General features: G+C 42.2%; 1 protein-coding gene across 2 annotated transcripts in view; it reads right to left on the minus strand.

Moving 5' to 3' along the window:
• Positions 1 to 3,698: 3,698 nt before the first annotated feature.
• ACSL1 (acyl-CoA synthetase long chain family member 1) overlaps positions 3,699 to 15,734 on the minus strand; it is a 48,092-nt gene continuing 36,056 nt past the window's right edge. For both annotated transcript variants that reach the window (XM_054990266.1, XM_054990267.1), the window contains exons 12-21: positions 14,673 to 14,807; positions 14,326 to 14,460; positions 12,003 to 12,098; positions 10,385 to 10,457; positions 8,823 to 8,911; positions 7,712 to 7,828; positions 6,384 to 6,527; positions 5,874 to 5,975; positions 5,624 to 5,695; positions 3,699 to 5,209 (exon numbers count right to left, since the gene is read on the minus strand). In XM_054990266.1, the coding sequence (XP_054846241.1) occupies positions 5,069 to 5,209; positions 5,624 to 5,695; positions 5,874 to 5,975; positions 6,384 to 6,527; positions 7,712 to 7,828; positions 8,823 to 8,911; positions 10,385 to 10,457; positions 12,003 to 12,098; positions 14,326 to 14,460; positions 14,673 to 14,807 (1,104 nt within the window). In that variant the 3' untranslated portion in view covers positions 3,699 to 5,068. The remainder of the gene's footprint in view (positions 5,210 to 5,623; positions 5,696 to 5,873; positions 5,976 to 6,383; positions 6,528 to 7,711; positions 7,829 to 8,822; positions 8,912 to 10,384; positions 10,458 to 12,002; positions 12,099 to 14,325; positions 14,461 to 14,672; positions 14,808 to 15,734) is intronic.

The following is a 15,734-nucleotide window of genomic DNA, read 5'->3' on the forward strand; positions in this document are numbered from 1 at the left end:
TCTCGAAAGCTTATGCCTCAATAAAGTTGGTTAGTCTTAAACGTGCTACTGGACTTTTTACTATTTTGCAACTAATAACAACATTCAATTTATATACCACCCTTCAGGATGACTTAACATCCACTCAGAGCAGTTTACAAAGTATGTTATTATTATACCCACAACAACAATCACCTACAGACTAACACAGCTAACTCCTCTGGATCAATAGGTTTTGTGTTAAGCATAGTTTTTATTTTGAATTGTCAACGGACATACAGTCCCATGATGGTGGTAGAGAGTTCCCCCGTCATAGCTGACTTATAGCAACCCTTGCTCAGGTATTCATGGCAAGAGACTAACAGGTGGTTTGCCATCACCTACCTCTGCACCCTTGGTCTTCCTTGGCAATCTCCCATCCAACTACTAACCAAGGTTGACCTTGCTTAGCTTCTGAGATCTGACAAGATCAGGCTCTCCTGGACTATCCAGGTCAGGGCATAGAGTCCCTTACTTTTAACTGTTTTGACACTGGCTCCATCCCTTGTGGGGTACTTGCATCTGGAGTGTGTGCGTGTGTGATATTTGGAGCCTGCTACCTTTAGCAGAGATCTAATATAGTACAGAGCCCAAGCGAGGAAGTTCCTAATTCAAATTCATCTCAAGTAGCCACCTGACACTCCAGCAAAATGGGGATACTAGTGACTTGGCTTACAAGTTCGCTGTATGGATTACGCATGCTGGTTCACACGTCATGTGTTTAATGTACATGACCAAGGCATAGGAATGAGCCTTAAACTAGCCTTATGCCAGGTGTGACTTGAACTGGAGATATGAAGAACTAAGGAAACAAGAGGCTCCCCCTGTCCACAAAGAATCAGTAGCTGAACAAGTGTAAACAATTTTCCAGAATAATGAACAAAGCACATGTCAAGGTAAGATTTTACAATGTTTTAGCTGCCCTTTGTCTTCTAAAACTGCTTCATGATTAAGAATCTGTAGTAAATCACTATGAAGTAAATCACTATTTCTTTACAATAGGAACATATACCTTCGTATTTCAGAGTGTTTGTTCTCATACACAGCTTGGAAATTTAAACCCTACTTTTATGACAAACCAGTTGTCTTTGAAGCAAACCAGGATTAAAGCTGTGGGGACAAGCTGTACTTCGTGGCTTGGAAGAACCGGTAGGTCGTGAACCCATTTAATTTTTGAGCTGCACATTAGGGCACATGTGAGTTTACTGCTTTCACGCTAGTTTGTTCACATGGCAACAAACCAGGGCATTACAGCTGACCCAGGTGGTAAGTGAAACCTTCATATTCTGCTCCGTTGGTGCCCAAAGGCACAAGGGGTCTCCTCCAGAGAACTAGGAAGACTTTGACAGATACATTATTGTTTGTGTTATATACACTAACTCCATCTCTCCTGTGTTAAAACAAGTTTTGCCATTTTTATATTGCTTCCTTACTACTACAGGGTCTATTGTACCAATAAAAAAAATACATGGAAACAAACTTCTACTGAGATACCAGTGTGCTGTACTGGTTGAAGTGTCTGACTAGGATTTGGGAGACCCAGATTCAAATTGCAACTCTAGGGAAGCTTGCTAGATTATCTTATGCCAGTCACATGCTCTTAGCCTAGCCTAAACCTACCTTGCAGGGCTGTTGTAAAGATAAATAGTATAATGTGCTTTGGCCATCCTTTGGGAAGAAATGAATAAAACACCTTGAGGTACAGGCGCATGCTCCATCATCTCGGCCTGTATATATTGTAGTTGCTTATATAGAGCAAAGGTTTCTTTATCTGTACATATTTATACTGTTAGCTATAGCAGTATGTTAGGTAAGTAGTAGTGCATGTATTTCAGTCTTTCCCCAAGTTCTCACTTTCCCCAAGTCTTAAATATTTTTGGAAATCTCCCCTCTACCAGAAAAATGGAGCCTGCAAGAGCAGGCCCTGGTTCACCCCGAGTGTTGTGCCTGATCAGGCCTTGTTCGCATTCCTTATTCCATATATACTTATTCTGTGAATGACCTTAAGTACTCACTACCGAGCAGTCCCATAGGCCAGATTTGCTTCTTTCCCCCTCTCTTCCGCCCCACTTCCCCATTCATGGAGATTGCACGACCTTCTAGTAAGCAAGCCAACTACAGGGTACTTCTGCTAGAACTCAAGCAGTGCAAAATGCATTCTAGTGGCAATGTTTACATGCAAGCCAAGAGCATGTTAAAAAAAGCAGGTGAGATGATTTTGGTGGCCACCCAGGTAAGCTGAAGGGCAGAGGAAGAAATTCCATATAAATGGTTTAATTACAGGATCTGCTGTGTTGGGTGGAGGAGACTTAAGCGCCCCGAGCCGGAGATGTACTAGAGCGTTGCATGCCTAGCAAAGCCACCCTCCGGCTTGAAAGGCAGAATGCTACAACTGGAAGAATGCTCAGACTCGACAATTAATTTCTACTGAAGGAGGGAAATGTGCATGGCACGTACCTTTGCCTGTAAGATTATTCCTTAGGGATCTTAATTAATTACATTAAAGTTTGAACTTAGCTTAAGTGACCTAACCCCTTAATGCACAACTTTTCTTATTAGAAGACAGTAATATGTCTTAATGTGGTTTGGACAGTAAAGTATTCTGTAGCTGTCCAGTTACAAAGCAGTTCTTAGGATTTTAAATTTTAAGTTTTCTGTAGGCGTCTAAATATAGGCTCCACACTTCCTATTTTAATCTTCTAAAGACCCAGTTTTACCAGTCCAAATATTTTGGATTTAACAAGCACCTTTTGTTTTGTGCTTATTCGCAAAACTAAAAAAACACAAGTGTCACAATAGATACAGCCTCCTCCTAGCACAAAAGTGTCAAAAATACCATTAACAAAGTCAGAGAAATTTGGAACATGTCTTTCTATGTACAGAGAATAAATAGGTACACGAAAAAAGAGATACATGTAATGTACTTCCTAGTTGTAAAAATGTGAATTGTAGGACAAGAAACAGGAGAATTGGCAGCACTCTTTGTACATTCTAATCCAATTGAATACAAACATCACAGATACTGACAGCTCCTATTCATTACACTATGATGGTACAGAGAGCTACAAATTGACTACACTGGCAATTTTATTTGTATATTACCAAATCCCATTAATGAATTGTGTGGCAAGACTGGCAGATTGATTGGGGCAGTGGGTGGCAGACCAGAAAAGAAACAACAGTAGAAACTAGTTGCCACCCAAGCCACCTATAATGAGTTGCTGGAATTGTTCACAGTCCTTTAGTTATTTGCTCGGAATTTAAGGCATTTCAGGCACTTGATATGCATGCTCTCTGTGCAACCTTACTAGTTTCTCAGAAACCTTGACATGTTGGAGAAACTGTGCGGTCCTCCAAAAAACTAAAGTCACATCTAAGAAACTCAAGAGTTAGATAGTCCAGAAGGGGGTCCGCTGCCTTCCAAAGGTTTAAGTGTTTTGATTTTGCCAAGTTGGAGACTGCTGAGTAATTGCTAGTACATCCTCTGAACAGAATCATTTCAAATCCTAAATGATACAAAAAGGCCTCCGAAACAGACTCGCTCCTTTAGAGCCAATGGTGCTCTGTTTTCCTTGAACATACTAACTGCAGTATACGCTAAACAAATTGGTTCCCATTTGAGGAGAGGCTGCAGCTGTTAAGAGCATTTTAAAGCAACAACAAAAACAGATGCATTTCAATTAAATGCAGAAATATTTATTTTGGTTTCCTTCATTGGGTTTTGGAAATTTTGGTTTTATAAAATATAGAAATAGCCAACACAAAGCAAACATTTCACCTCCAATGTAACAAATGACTAAATACTCTAGGAGTATTATCTTGGATATCAGGGTGCAGTTTGGGTACACGTATGAAATTATGCAGCTGGGTAGTGCATTACAATCACACAATCTTTAGTGCAAACTTTTTGTTGTGCTTGTTTACATACATTTAACAGAAATTAAAGACTGCTATATGGAAAACAAATCTAAGCTTGGGTTATTCAGGCGCCTCGATTCCATCCCCCTCCCCCTCAAACAGATGTAGACACTTGGCAATGAAGTGTTCTCCCCCCCCCCCCTTTCCCCGACACTGTCCCATATTAACCCACATCCTATTCCCTTTGTTGGCTTTTTTTTTTTTTACATTACAGTTGATCCAAGACGTCTTTTGATTCCATTCATTTCAATGAAGATCCACAGTTACGTTTCCTTCCTCCATCCTCATTATGTCCAGGGGATGCAAGACAGAAGTTAAGTTTGTACAAAGACCAGCAATGTTAAAAGGATGGTTTAGTTGGCTCTGCAGAAGCAATCTAGTGACCAGCAAAGACAGAGAGCGAGAGTGACGGCTAGCCCCTGATCACCGCCATCCCATCAACATTTGGTTTCATTCTACAGAGCGCTGTCACCATGACCCATCTCTGGGGCTCCTGAAGAAAATGCCTCCGTGTTGTGCTGGTAGTTTTCATCTAGGCAGTCAGAGCAGAAGGACAAAGATGCCCAACTTAGTTCTACACTATCTGATCATCATGTATCAGGATGCATTCAACACCCAGGAACTTAAAAAAGCTGCTGGGTAGTCAGTGGGGAGACAAGTATTCACCCCACATTCTAGCGCAAACATAAGCAAGCAAAACCCCTTCCGTTCTCAGCACTCTTTTTGTGCTGCCCTGAAAAGACTCCGAATACCAAACCTTTGGAAAAATCACCTGGTATTCGACACACTAGAGACAATACAGATGCTAGCAACACACATCCCTTTACATGCCTTGGCAAGTCACTTTTTTTGGCTGAGAAAGTCTTCAATAACTTACAAATCACATATAGATACCATTTACAGTTTAAGGCTCATTGAGGAAGTTGTATGTCACCATATTAAAAAAAAATGGTCTGCACACCAGCGGACAGTAAGGCAGTGTTCCATTTTTCTCCAGGATTCCTATGTCGAGTACCCTTTTGCGTAAAAAGTTAATGATTGCACAGTTTCCTTTGCTATGTTTGCTGCAGTCAATTTACAGATATGAAGGTCAAACAGCAAGCACTGTTCTCTCCAACAGTTTTGCATCAGTTTACATCTGGATGTTAGCATAGAGTTCTTCTATCTGGGATTTGAAGTATTTGCGCAGCTCAGGTCTTTTTGCCTTCAATGTTGGTGTTAACAGACCATTCTCAATAGAGAACATTTCAGAGTGAAGGGCAATGCCTTTGACCTGGGGGGAGAGAAAATCAGACATTTTTAAATCAGCCAAAGAGTAGACAGATTTTGCAAACTTTTTCCACAGAGGAGGAATTCCACAATGAGAACCCTTCAGGAGATTCAAGATGGTGCCAGGATGAGTATTTAAAGTAGTTTCTAAGATTTAAATACATTTGCATCTTACCAAAACTTTGCCATGTGTCTTGAGATAGCAAAATAAACTTACCATTCAACAAAAGCAACCATTCATTTTTACAAGAAAAAATGCCCCACCCACCTCACAGGGTGTTTGTCGTGAGGATAATACACATTTTGTAAACAGCACTGAGTGGGTATTAAGTTGTCCTGAAGGGTGATATATAAATCAAATGTTATTATTAAGGTTATAATAATTTGATACAACACATGTCTCTGTAGGGACTCTCACCTGTTCAAATGATTTCAAGCCAAACTGTTTTCCAACTTTCAACATGTCTTCTAGAATGTGTTTTTTGATATCCTAATGAGAGAACCAGAGGGAGAGAGACTTACTGAACTCCACATGCAACCACCTATCCAGAAGTTCACAGCAGCAGCAGTATATTGCCCAATTAGGAGAAAAACATAAGTCTAACAGTATTTGTAAAAATAACTACCTAAAAACAATGAGAGAGTTTATATAGTCACAGATCACCTACTTTGTTTTTGCATAGTTCTTCGTAGGAACCTCCAAGTCCCCTTTTCTTGGCCCAGCTGGATAAATTCTCTGGATCTGGCACCACAATTGCTATTAGAAATGCCTAAAATCAAGCACAGAAAGGCACGTTTAAACTGCTTAACTTTTAATTCATTTCCAAGTGTTCAATTGAGAGAGAGAGAGAGAGAGAGAGAGAGAGATCAAGTAGCAACCTATACTTGAAATAATATCATCATATAAAGAGTCAATTTAAGGGGAAAAAAAAACTTTCCAGCCATCTTCAGATACTTATAATACTACTATTAATTCAGTATTGACTATCCTTGGGCTAACGTGCAGTTCAGCACTACCACAAACCAAACATATTTGCTATTTTAACATTCAAAAGTAAGCTTTCAGTTTAATCATAAGTTTAGTAAGAAAAACGTATCAAACTCTGTACGCCTACCTACTCCTCTATTTTGAAGGCTAAATTCTCACACTAGATGTTTCAGTTGAACAGGATACACACCTGCAAGCTTTCCCCATGGACAAAGATTTGAGCAACAAGTTCACTCCTGGAATAGACATTTTCTATTTTTTCTGGTGCTATATACTCTCCCTGAGCAAGTTTGAATATATGTTTCTTCCTGTCAATTATCTTCAGGGTACCATTCTGTGAAAGAAGAAATCAGTTAAGTCCATTTCTATTTGTAAGAGGTACACCCTTTTTATTTTTCCAACAGCAAGTTAGAGTTACAAAGAAGAACAGAATGCAAGATCAAGATGCAATGCCTGACACACAGCCCAATTACAACATCATCTATTTAAACCCAACTCTACTGTCCAAATCTTTGGGTAGGATCCTGTGCATTGTGACTGCAAGAAGCTCTCTGCTAGGAGGAGAGGCAAGAATTTTCTCCTCCTTATGACAGCCCCCCTCCCCACTCCCCCACAGCACTCGGTTTACGCTGGTCCCCTGATCTCCAGTATTTGTTTTGCAGGAGGTGGTAGTTTATTTGAAGCTGCCTCCACGAGCTCCTTCCACTCACAATGCATTGGACCTAATCTCTGTGTCTAGTTTTCCTCTTGACTACCAAAGATGGTGTAAATCCAGTGGGGTCAGAATCAAAGGGATCCTGGCAGAAAACCACCTCTGGACAATCTTGCTTTGATTCTGGGGTGAGGGAGTGAAAGAAAGAAATCCACTTTTCAATATTGAACAAGAATACTCAAGAGGTCCAATCTGCCAGGATCTGTTTATGTTCCAGGTATGATGAGGCTTTTGAAGCAGGTCCAATTACATCTGCCCCAAATGCTCTCTCTCCTCCCCATTTACACTTTCATTCCTTGAGCTGAGGTCCAAAGTAACAGGAACTGACAGAATTTCAGAAGTCAAAAACTATAATCTCCAAAACAATAAAGCCAACAAGGTTTTTTTTTTTAAAATCAAAGACTCAGATTCAAAGACTTTATACAATGCACAACCTATACAAACCTTATACCACAATTAGACAGTAACATTCAGGCCTCCCAGAGCAGCCTTTTGGTACAACCCCTTAATCCCCCTTCCTCGACTGAAAGCAAACTCAGGTACTTATAAAAGGGACACCTGTTCCTCACCCCCCGTTTCCCTCTCTGCTTGTTTACTTTAATTAAAATGTTAGATCCAAAAATGTTAGATCAAGGCAGGTACCCCAACATCTTGTACTCGGTAAAACTGCTGCGCACACTGGTTGGGGGGGGGGTCAGCTCTGCCACCAACTCCATAACTAGGTCTGAAGGGGAAAAATTATCCCTTCCAAAACAGCCTTGGTTTCTGGAGGTCTCAGGCACTTCACAATACAGAGAATCACTTACAGGTAACCACTTCCCAACATCTCCAGTGTGCACCCATCCATCTTTGTCAAGGACTTCTGCAGTCTTTTCTGGATCCTTCAGATAGCCTTGGAACACGTTTGGCCCTTTCACACAAACCTAAAGCAGAACACATTCACGTGAGAGATAGAAAATGGCTTCTAGTATTAGAAGGAATGCCAGAGGCCAACAGTTGACCTTGCTCAGCTCATTGCACCAAGAGGGATTCTCTTATCATATCAATAAAAATGAGACTGAGCACAGGAAGTTATGTCTACCCAGTCAGAGCCCTGATCTATAATAACAACAACATTCGATTTATATACTGCCCTTTGGGACAACTTAACGCCCACTCAGTGTGGTTTACAAAGTGTGTTGTTGTTATCCTCATGACAATCACCCTGTGAGGTGGGTGGGGCTGAGAGAGCCCTGAGAGAGCTGTGATTGACTCGAGGTAACCCAGCTGGCCTCAAGTGGAGAGTAGACAATCACACCCGGTTCTCCAGATTAGAGTCCTGCCGTTCATAACCACTCCATCAAACTGGCTCTCATGGTCAGTACTGTCTATTTTGATAGCCAGCAGCTCTCCAAAGTCTCAGAAGGAGATCTTCCACATCACCCACTGCCTAGTCCTTTTAACTGGAGGTGCCAGGAACTGAACCTGGGATCTCCTGCATACAAAGTAGATGCTCTACCACTGAGTGCCGGCCCCTACTTGACAAGCCACATCAAGCTAGAACTCACAATCCAGGGCCATCCTGGTTGAGGAGAATGTTTCTGACTTACTCTCATAATAATACTAATGTGCTTATATACTGACCTTCTGAACAGATTAGCACCCACTCAGAAAAAAGTTGTTATTATTATCCCCACAACACAGCTGGGGAGCTGGGGCTGAGAGGAGTGGCTTACCCAAGGCCCCCTGCAGAATGCATGGCAGTAGTGGGAGTCAGACTAGCAGAGTGCTGATCTGCAACCCAACCACTTAACCACTATGCTCCAGCAGCTCTCGAGAGGATACACAGGGCAGACTAATTCCATCGTTTTCAAGTGACTAAGATTTGAAGCTGAGGACTCCTGGCAGGGCCGCTCCTCGGAAGCAAGGGCTACTTACCTCGCCTTCTCCTCTGGCAGCAAAATAATTCATTTCTTCCACATCAACAAGCTTTATGATATTGCAAGGCATTGGGGCACCCACGTGACCTATTGAAGAAATCACAGCCTGTTCAGCCGCACAGGGGTACTTCCCTTTCCTGAGAAGCCCACTGAGCTAATGATCTTAAGGCTAAACAGGCAAAAATGCTACCCTTCAGGCAGCATTCTTTATTGTTCTCGCATAGCATTCCTTAGTCTCAAATCCGCACATTTTAAGATTTGAATATTCAGAAAAGTATTTTGAACTCTTTTTAAAAGGGATTCCGAGGCTCTCAATGCAAAAGCTGATCATTCAACTATTTCAATGTGTTCTCTTTCGTTAAAAAAAAGTCACGCTACTGAGGTTTGATCTCATGTCTAAAGTTTGGGTCATGAACATAAACCCTGCTTACTTTACTTCATGTTCTCCCAAGGAAAAGCCATTCATCCACTCCCATGGCTGCAGCCCCTAGAAAAGCACTGCCAAACAGCAGCCTCCTCACCAACTTAAGTCCACCGTGCATTTAATGCACTGCGTGACGTCTTTATGGCCTCTCTCAAGAGTTCCAGGCAACCTGGATAAGATGACGGTTTGGCTATGCGAAATGTGTTTAATTTAGGCTAGATGGAAAAAAAGACGTATTTACAGAAAAAGATGGAGTGTGATTCAGGACTGTAGACTCCAGGCGAGGAAACTATGGTCGCTTGGAAAGTTCTCCTCCAATCCCTTCTACCTACCCTTTTCAGGAACTGATTTGCAAAATGGCTAGCATGTGTCACGTGTGGACAAGCTAAGGTCTCTCCACTTGTGTAAACTTGTAAGGAGCAAGGCTACCATAATGGCGAGGCACAAGATAACAATCCTACTAAATTTCAAGGGGTGACATTTGTGAACTGCTTCCTGCAGCTTAGCTGGTCAGGTAAAGTCAGTGTCAGGACTATAAACACAACAGCTTACAAAGTTAGGATAAGGCCCTTTTCACACAGCTTTGTTAACTGTTTGACTGCTGATTGCTAGTGGATTATTTGTGCTATTTCAGACACAAGCCCTTAAGTTTGCCAGTTGCTTACAGATTTTTTTATACCTTTTCAGACTTATTATTTTAAATGAAAACTGTTAATTCAGAGAACCTGCCACACTTATCATTACAATGCTACAGCAATATTTTTATGCTGATTTTTTAAAAAACCTGCAAAATCCCAGGCGGCCCAAGGAAGCAGGGAGGCAGACACTTCTGGTGCCAGGAAAAATGGTACTGTTTGAAATGACCGCAGCGATTCACATACAGTTCGTAAAATGATGCAAATGATGCATCTGACGAAGAGAGCTGTAGTTCTCGAATAAATAAACCAACAATAAAGTTGGTTAGTGTTAAAGGTGCTGCTGGACTCTTTAACAACTGCCGTTTGAACTGCCATGCCTACATCACTTAACACGAAGATGGGACAGCAATGGGTAACAACTGAGTTAAAACTGAAACGTGATGGGGGCCTAAGAGCATTGCGTGTTCACCCAAGGGCAGCTAGTTACAGAATCCTTACCCGCAGTCCAGTCTCCAGGCACTGTTAGAGAACATCCCGCTGTGCATTCCGTCTGCCCGTAGCCTTCATAGAACTGTTAAGCAGAAGACACACGTTACTGGAGCACTTCCAGCAAGATCAGGGCTCTCGTGGAATACCATGCTGTTGTCTCTCTACAGCACGGAAACAGAAACAGATTCCCTACCCCAACCCAGCACACCACATACAGAGCCCCTGCACTCAAAAGGGCTGGGCCCAGGGTCCGCTCCAAGGGTACACAAGGTAGCCACCCGGCTGAACCAAATCAGGCCCCTAGGCAGGAAGCCTCCTGGGAAACCAGCATATGTGGCTTTGGGCTCTATGACTGAAGAAAAAGAGGATATAAACTTGAATGTTTTCACACACAGAGATGAAAACTACCTGTGATCTTTATTAATTTTATTCTAAAAATACCCCATACATAAAATCACCCATTCACATTGGTGGTGGAGAGTGCCATCAAGTCATAGCTGACTTATGGTGATCCCTAGTGGGGTTTTCATGGCAAGAGATTAACAGAGGTTGTTTGCCATTGCCTGCCTCTGCAACCCTGGTCTTCGTTGGAGGACCCCGCTTAGCTTCTGAGATCTGAGGAGATCAGACTCACTTGGGCTATTCAGATCAGGGCTCCATTCACATTATATGCACTATAATCTTGTTTGTTAATGATCGCAAGTAGAAGAGTAGCTTCCCTAGGCCAGCTGCTCCCTCCCACATAGGAGTATCCAGTGAATTTTATATTCCTCCAACACCATCCATCAAATGTGGTGGCAAAAAAGGCAAATTCAATCTTGGGTTGTATCAAAGGGGATATAGCGTCGAAATTGCAGGCGGTCATAGCCCCTCTCTATACTGCCTTGGTCAGGCCACACCTGGAGTATTGTGTGCAGTTCTGGAGGCCTCACTTCAAAAAGGATGTGGACAAAATCGAGAGTGCAGAGGAGAGCAACGAGGATGATCAGGGGTCTGGAGACTGAGCCCTACGAGGAAAGGCTGAGGGCCTTGGGAATGTTTAGTTTGGAGGAGATTGAGGGGGGACATGATTGCTCTCTTTAAATGTTTGAAAGGCTGTCATTTGGAGGAGGGCAAGGAGCTGTTCCAGTTGGCAGCAGAGGGTAGGACCCGAAGCAATGGGCTTAAATTACATGCACAAAGGTACTGGCTGGATATTATTTCACAGTCAGAGTAGTTCAAAGGTGGAATCAACTGCCTAGGGAGGTGGTGAGCTCCCCCTCACTGGCAGTTTTCAAGAAGAGGCTGGATGAATATTTGTCAGGGATGCTTTAGGCTGATCCTGCACTGGGCAGGGGGTTGGACTAGATGGTCTGTGTGGCCCCTTCCAACTCTATGATTCTATGAAATATGGCATCCAATCCACAAGCCAACACTGTGGCAATGTATAAAACACACTATTAATGAATTTGCACAGCTCTTTAGCACAGCATTTTACATATTGGGAAGAAGTCAGAAGCTGTTATGTGTCACCTCCCTAATCACAGACAGACTGCTCTGCAGAACGGAGCTTTTATATCGTACCGCTATAAGCCAAGAATGGCTAGTCTAAAGTCAGGCATATAACATGGTCCCAATCCAAACTCACCTGACAACCGAGCGCTGCTCTTAGGAAAGTCAGCACATTTGCAGAAACAGGAGCTGCCCCTGTAATCATAAGCCTTACTTTTCCTCCAAGGTTTGCCTAGAAGAAAAAAAAAGGGGCCCATAATATTAGCTTCACTCCAACAGCAGCTTCAAAGAAAGGCCCATGGGCAGAGTTGCTTCCATACACTTCCAAATAGGAATCACGGTGAAGCCGAAAGTATGTGTATTTAAAGATTGTGCCCTGGACACACAGCTCAGAATAATGAATTGTGAGAAATAATGATTATTCCTTGCAAATATATTGCTAGTTACCCAGCCAATTTCACCGTCTAGAACTGTCCCAAGACGCAATAAAGTTCTGTGCTCGGAGACAGCATCAACGTGCACTTTAGGAAAATGAACGTGTAACTGGGCTCCCTTTGGAATCCCATGCCAGGAAGACGGAGGAAAAAATCTAGTGGAATCTAAATATTTAGAATGGGTGGGCTACAGAGGTCAAACTAAGCAGATATGCTCAGCAGGAAGCTCACTGGATGACCCTGAGTCAGCTGCTGTCTCTCAGCCTAAAAGAGCTGTTGTGATGAAATGGAGAGGAAAGCCACAAATGTTGCTCTGAGCCACGTTTAGAAACAGTGGGATAAAAGGGGCCAGAAAGATTGGAAGGCACCCATTTGAAAATGGATGTTGCTTCCCTCGTGCAAGGAGAAGCCAAGAGATTATCTATGGTTATGCAGTGTTCCATTAATGCAACTAGATGTCCCAACTTAACTGGTCCTTCGTTGTACTCTTGAGAGTTAAGGTCTATCATCTTTCCCTTATTAAATCCATCCAGAACACAATGCACCCAAATCCTGTGCTATAAAGTTACTGTAGGTAGCAACTAGATTTCTACTTTAAAAAACCACTGCAAAAGCAGCAGAGACAAGTTAGCAAGTTTCAACTGATGAGCCTAACTCCACTAGTTGTGAAATAACCTACCTATGAAAAACGTGCACTTTGAAACAGCTCAGAACATACCATTCTCTGAGAAATGCTTCTAATAATGAGACATGGAATTTAATATGTCTATTATGCAAAGCCTCTGCACCTGAACTCTGAGTTCAGTTTCAGCCTTACATTTCATATTTGTTCACGTGGATTCTTGCCATAATCCTCAGGAGTAAAAGGATCTTAAACCACAGGCATCTTAAAAATACTAGGCAAGAAGGGTTGAGAAAACCAGAAAAAGGTTTTTTTTCTTTTAAAAGGATCAGAACTGGAAGCCACTCACAAGCGACTCCAGCCATCACATTTTTGTTTGCCCCTTCCTGCGTGGAATTCAGGGTGTAAACATGGTTTCCCCTCCTTCACTGGTACAATGCTGAGAGCATTACAACTCTCCCATTAGGGCCACCTAAATCCACACTTGTATGGAAATACGTATCTGGATCTCTCTAGTCCAACACTAACCATTTGCACCCTGGTTTGAGTTAGCTCAAATGTACAGTAGTGAACAAGTTCTTTGCAGGAGAACTAAGGGCTATTTTGTGCATTTCAGCTGCAGCAGCATGTGTAGCGGCTTGCTTTATGGACTGCCCTACCACCTTAAACAGAGCAGCCGTCACGTGAAAGCATTTCAAGGTCCTTCTTCATGGTGGCCACATGACAAAATAGTCCTCCAAATTGTTTTGGACTTATCTGACAAGAGCCTGTTGTAGTTTGAGGCTTTTGAGTGCTTTCAAACAAACAAAACCAGAATTTCTAGATATTTAGCTTACGCAGTAAACTGAAAATGTCAGAACTGAGAAGTGGCCCTGGGACTGGCTTCCTGACACAAGAATCTTAATGGAGTATGTCGAGGCATTAAAACCCCAGGCAAGGAAAATGTTGGGTATCACATGGCAATACATGCCAAAATTCTGACACCCCAAACTTGATGTCACACCAGACATTCAATACAGGTTGGATTGATAGGACCATAAAACTGAATTGCTATTTTAGACAGGCATGGGGGCTGCTTACGTGAATGCTCCCCTATGCCAAGTATTTCCCACTTGGTAGGCCATCTCCCTACAAGATTTTCATACGCAACGGAGTGAGGGTTTCACGTGAATGAAAAAAAATTACTGATACAATAGCCTTAACTGTAGACGGCAGGGAGAGTAGCTTGTCATAAAAGCTGAATAATACATTTGGAAGTATTTTTGAAGAAATATGAGTTTTATTTGGGATACAGCTGCTTCTTCCCCTTTCAAAGAGTGTGTCACTTCCTATGGGAAGAGTGGGGGAGGCAGGTGGTGAATTATCTGCTCCAGAATATTTGAAAAATACATTTTTATAGTTACCTGTATTTTGCGGAAGATCAGTTTATCCCACAGGCTATTATTCCTAATGATGCCACTTCTAAGTTCTGCCTCTTTCCTCTTAGAAGCGAAATCCAGTACCCACCGCTTAAATGACGTGTTCGCTTGTCCAAAAATCTGAGGAAAGACAACAATGATTTCATTATTCTACACAACAGAAGCAGCACAGGATCCTTTCCTGGCTTATCAGCAAGTCATCTTGTAACATGTTACAATTTTCAATGTTGTGAAATATGGCCGGTGTGTTTTCTTAAATGGATGTGTTCTCTGAATGCGCATGAAGGTACAGGAAAAAAGCATGGAAGTCCTTCATTCTTTCATGGACTTACTTTGTCAAACATTCTGTTCAGCAGCCTTGGCACAACAGGGAATACTGTAGGCTGCAAAGTTTTTAAGTCATCCATAAGCAGCCTGATGTCTCCCTGGAAAAATCCTATCCGAGCTCCGTGGCAGAGAATCACACACTGCAGAACAAGATGACAGATCATTAAAGGCAAGCAAGCTTGGTTTTACCTTCTTGAAAAAAGTGCTATATGTTTAGGTTAGTTAAGGGGTATCACCCAACAAATAACAAATTCCCTGCTCAGCAACATCATATATATTTCCTAATATATAGTCTATCAAGAAAAGCAGTGTTGATTTAACCACTACAGGAGACTTCTTTCTTCCACACAAGAGGCCCTTGTGCTTTGATCCAATATAAACACTTGACTTCAATAATTACTTTCTTCAACACACACGTCCCCATAAGTGCCTCTACCTTCATGTGCCTGACCTTTCAAGCAAAGAAATGGTAATGAACTTGACGAGATCACAAAGCTTACAGGGAGACCAGTCAAATAAAAAGGAAGTCTAATGGCATCTTGAAGACCAACACACTTTTCCCAGCTTTCATGAGTCAGAGCTGCCTTCAAACGCTTGTGCCAGTCATACTCACTCAGTTTAATCTATCACACGGGGTTGTTGCGTGGATAACAAGAGAGGAATAGAGAACTAGGTATGCCACCCTGTTCAGCTGAGCCTCGCTGACTTGGTTAAGAGCCTATGGGTTATACTGAACTCATTCTTTCTTCTGAAGAAGCAAGTTAATGCAGCCGCAAAAAAAACTTACTTTCCACTTAGTTTAGCCTGGAATATTGTCCCCCACCTTGACTTGGCTGATCTGGCCACCTGGATCCATCCACAGTAACACTTGAGACTAAACTATTGTAATGTACTTTATACAGGTCTTCCCTCAAAATCAACTCAGACACTCCAGTTGGAGCAGAATGCAAGATGGAGCATATATAGATTCCGCACACGTTGGATAATGCACTTCTAATCCTCTTTAGAGATCATTTGGAACTGAATTTTTCGAGTGTGAAACAAAAACTCCACTTCTAAACGATAGC

The sequence above is a fragment of the Eublepharis macularius genome, chromosome 10 (assembly GCF_028583425.1).
Source record: "Eublepharis macularius isolate TG4126 chromosome 10, MPM_Emac_v1.0, whole genome shotgun sequence".
Taxonomy (NCBI): Eukaryota; Metazoa; Chordata; class Lepidosauria; order Squamata; family Eublepharidae; genus Eublepharis; species Eublepharis macularius.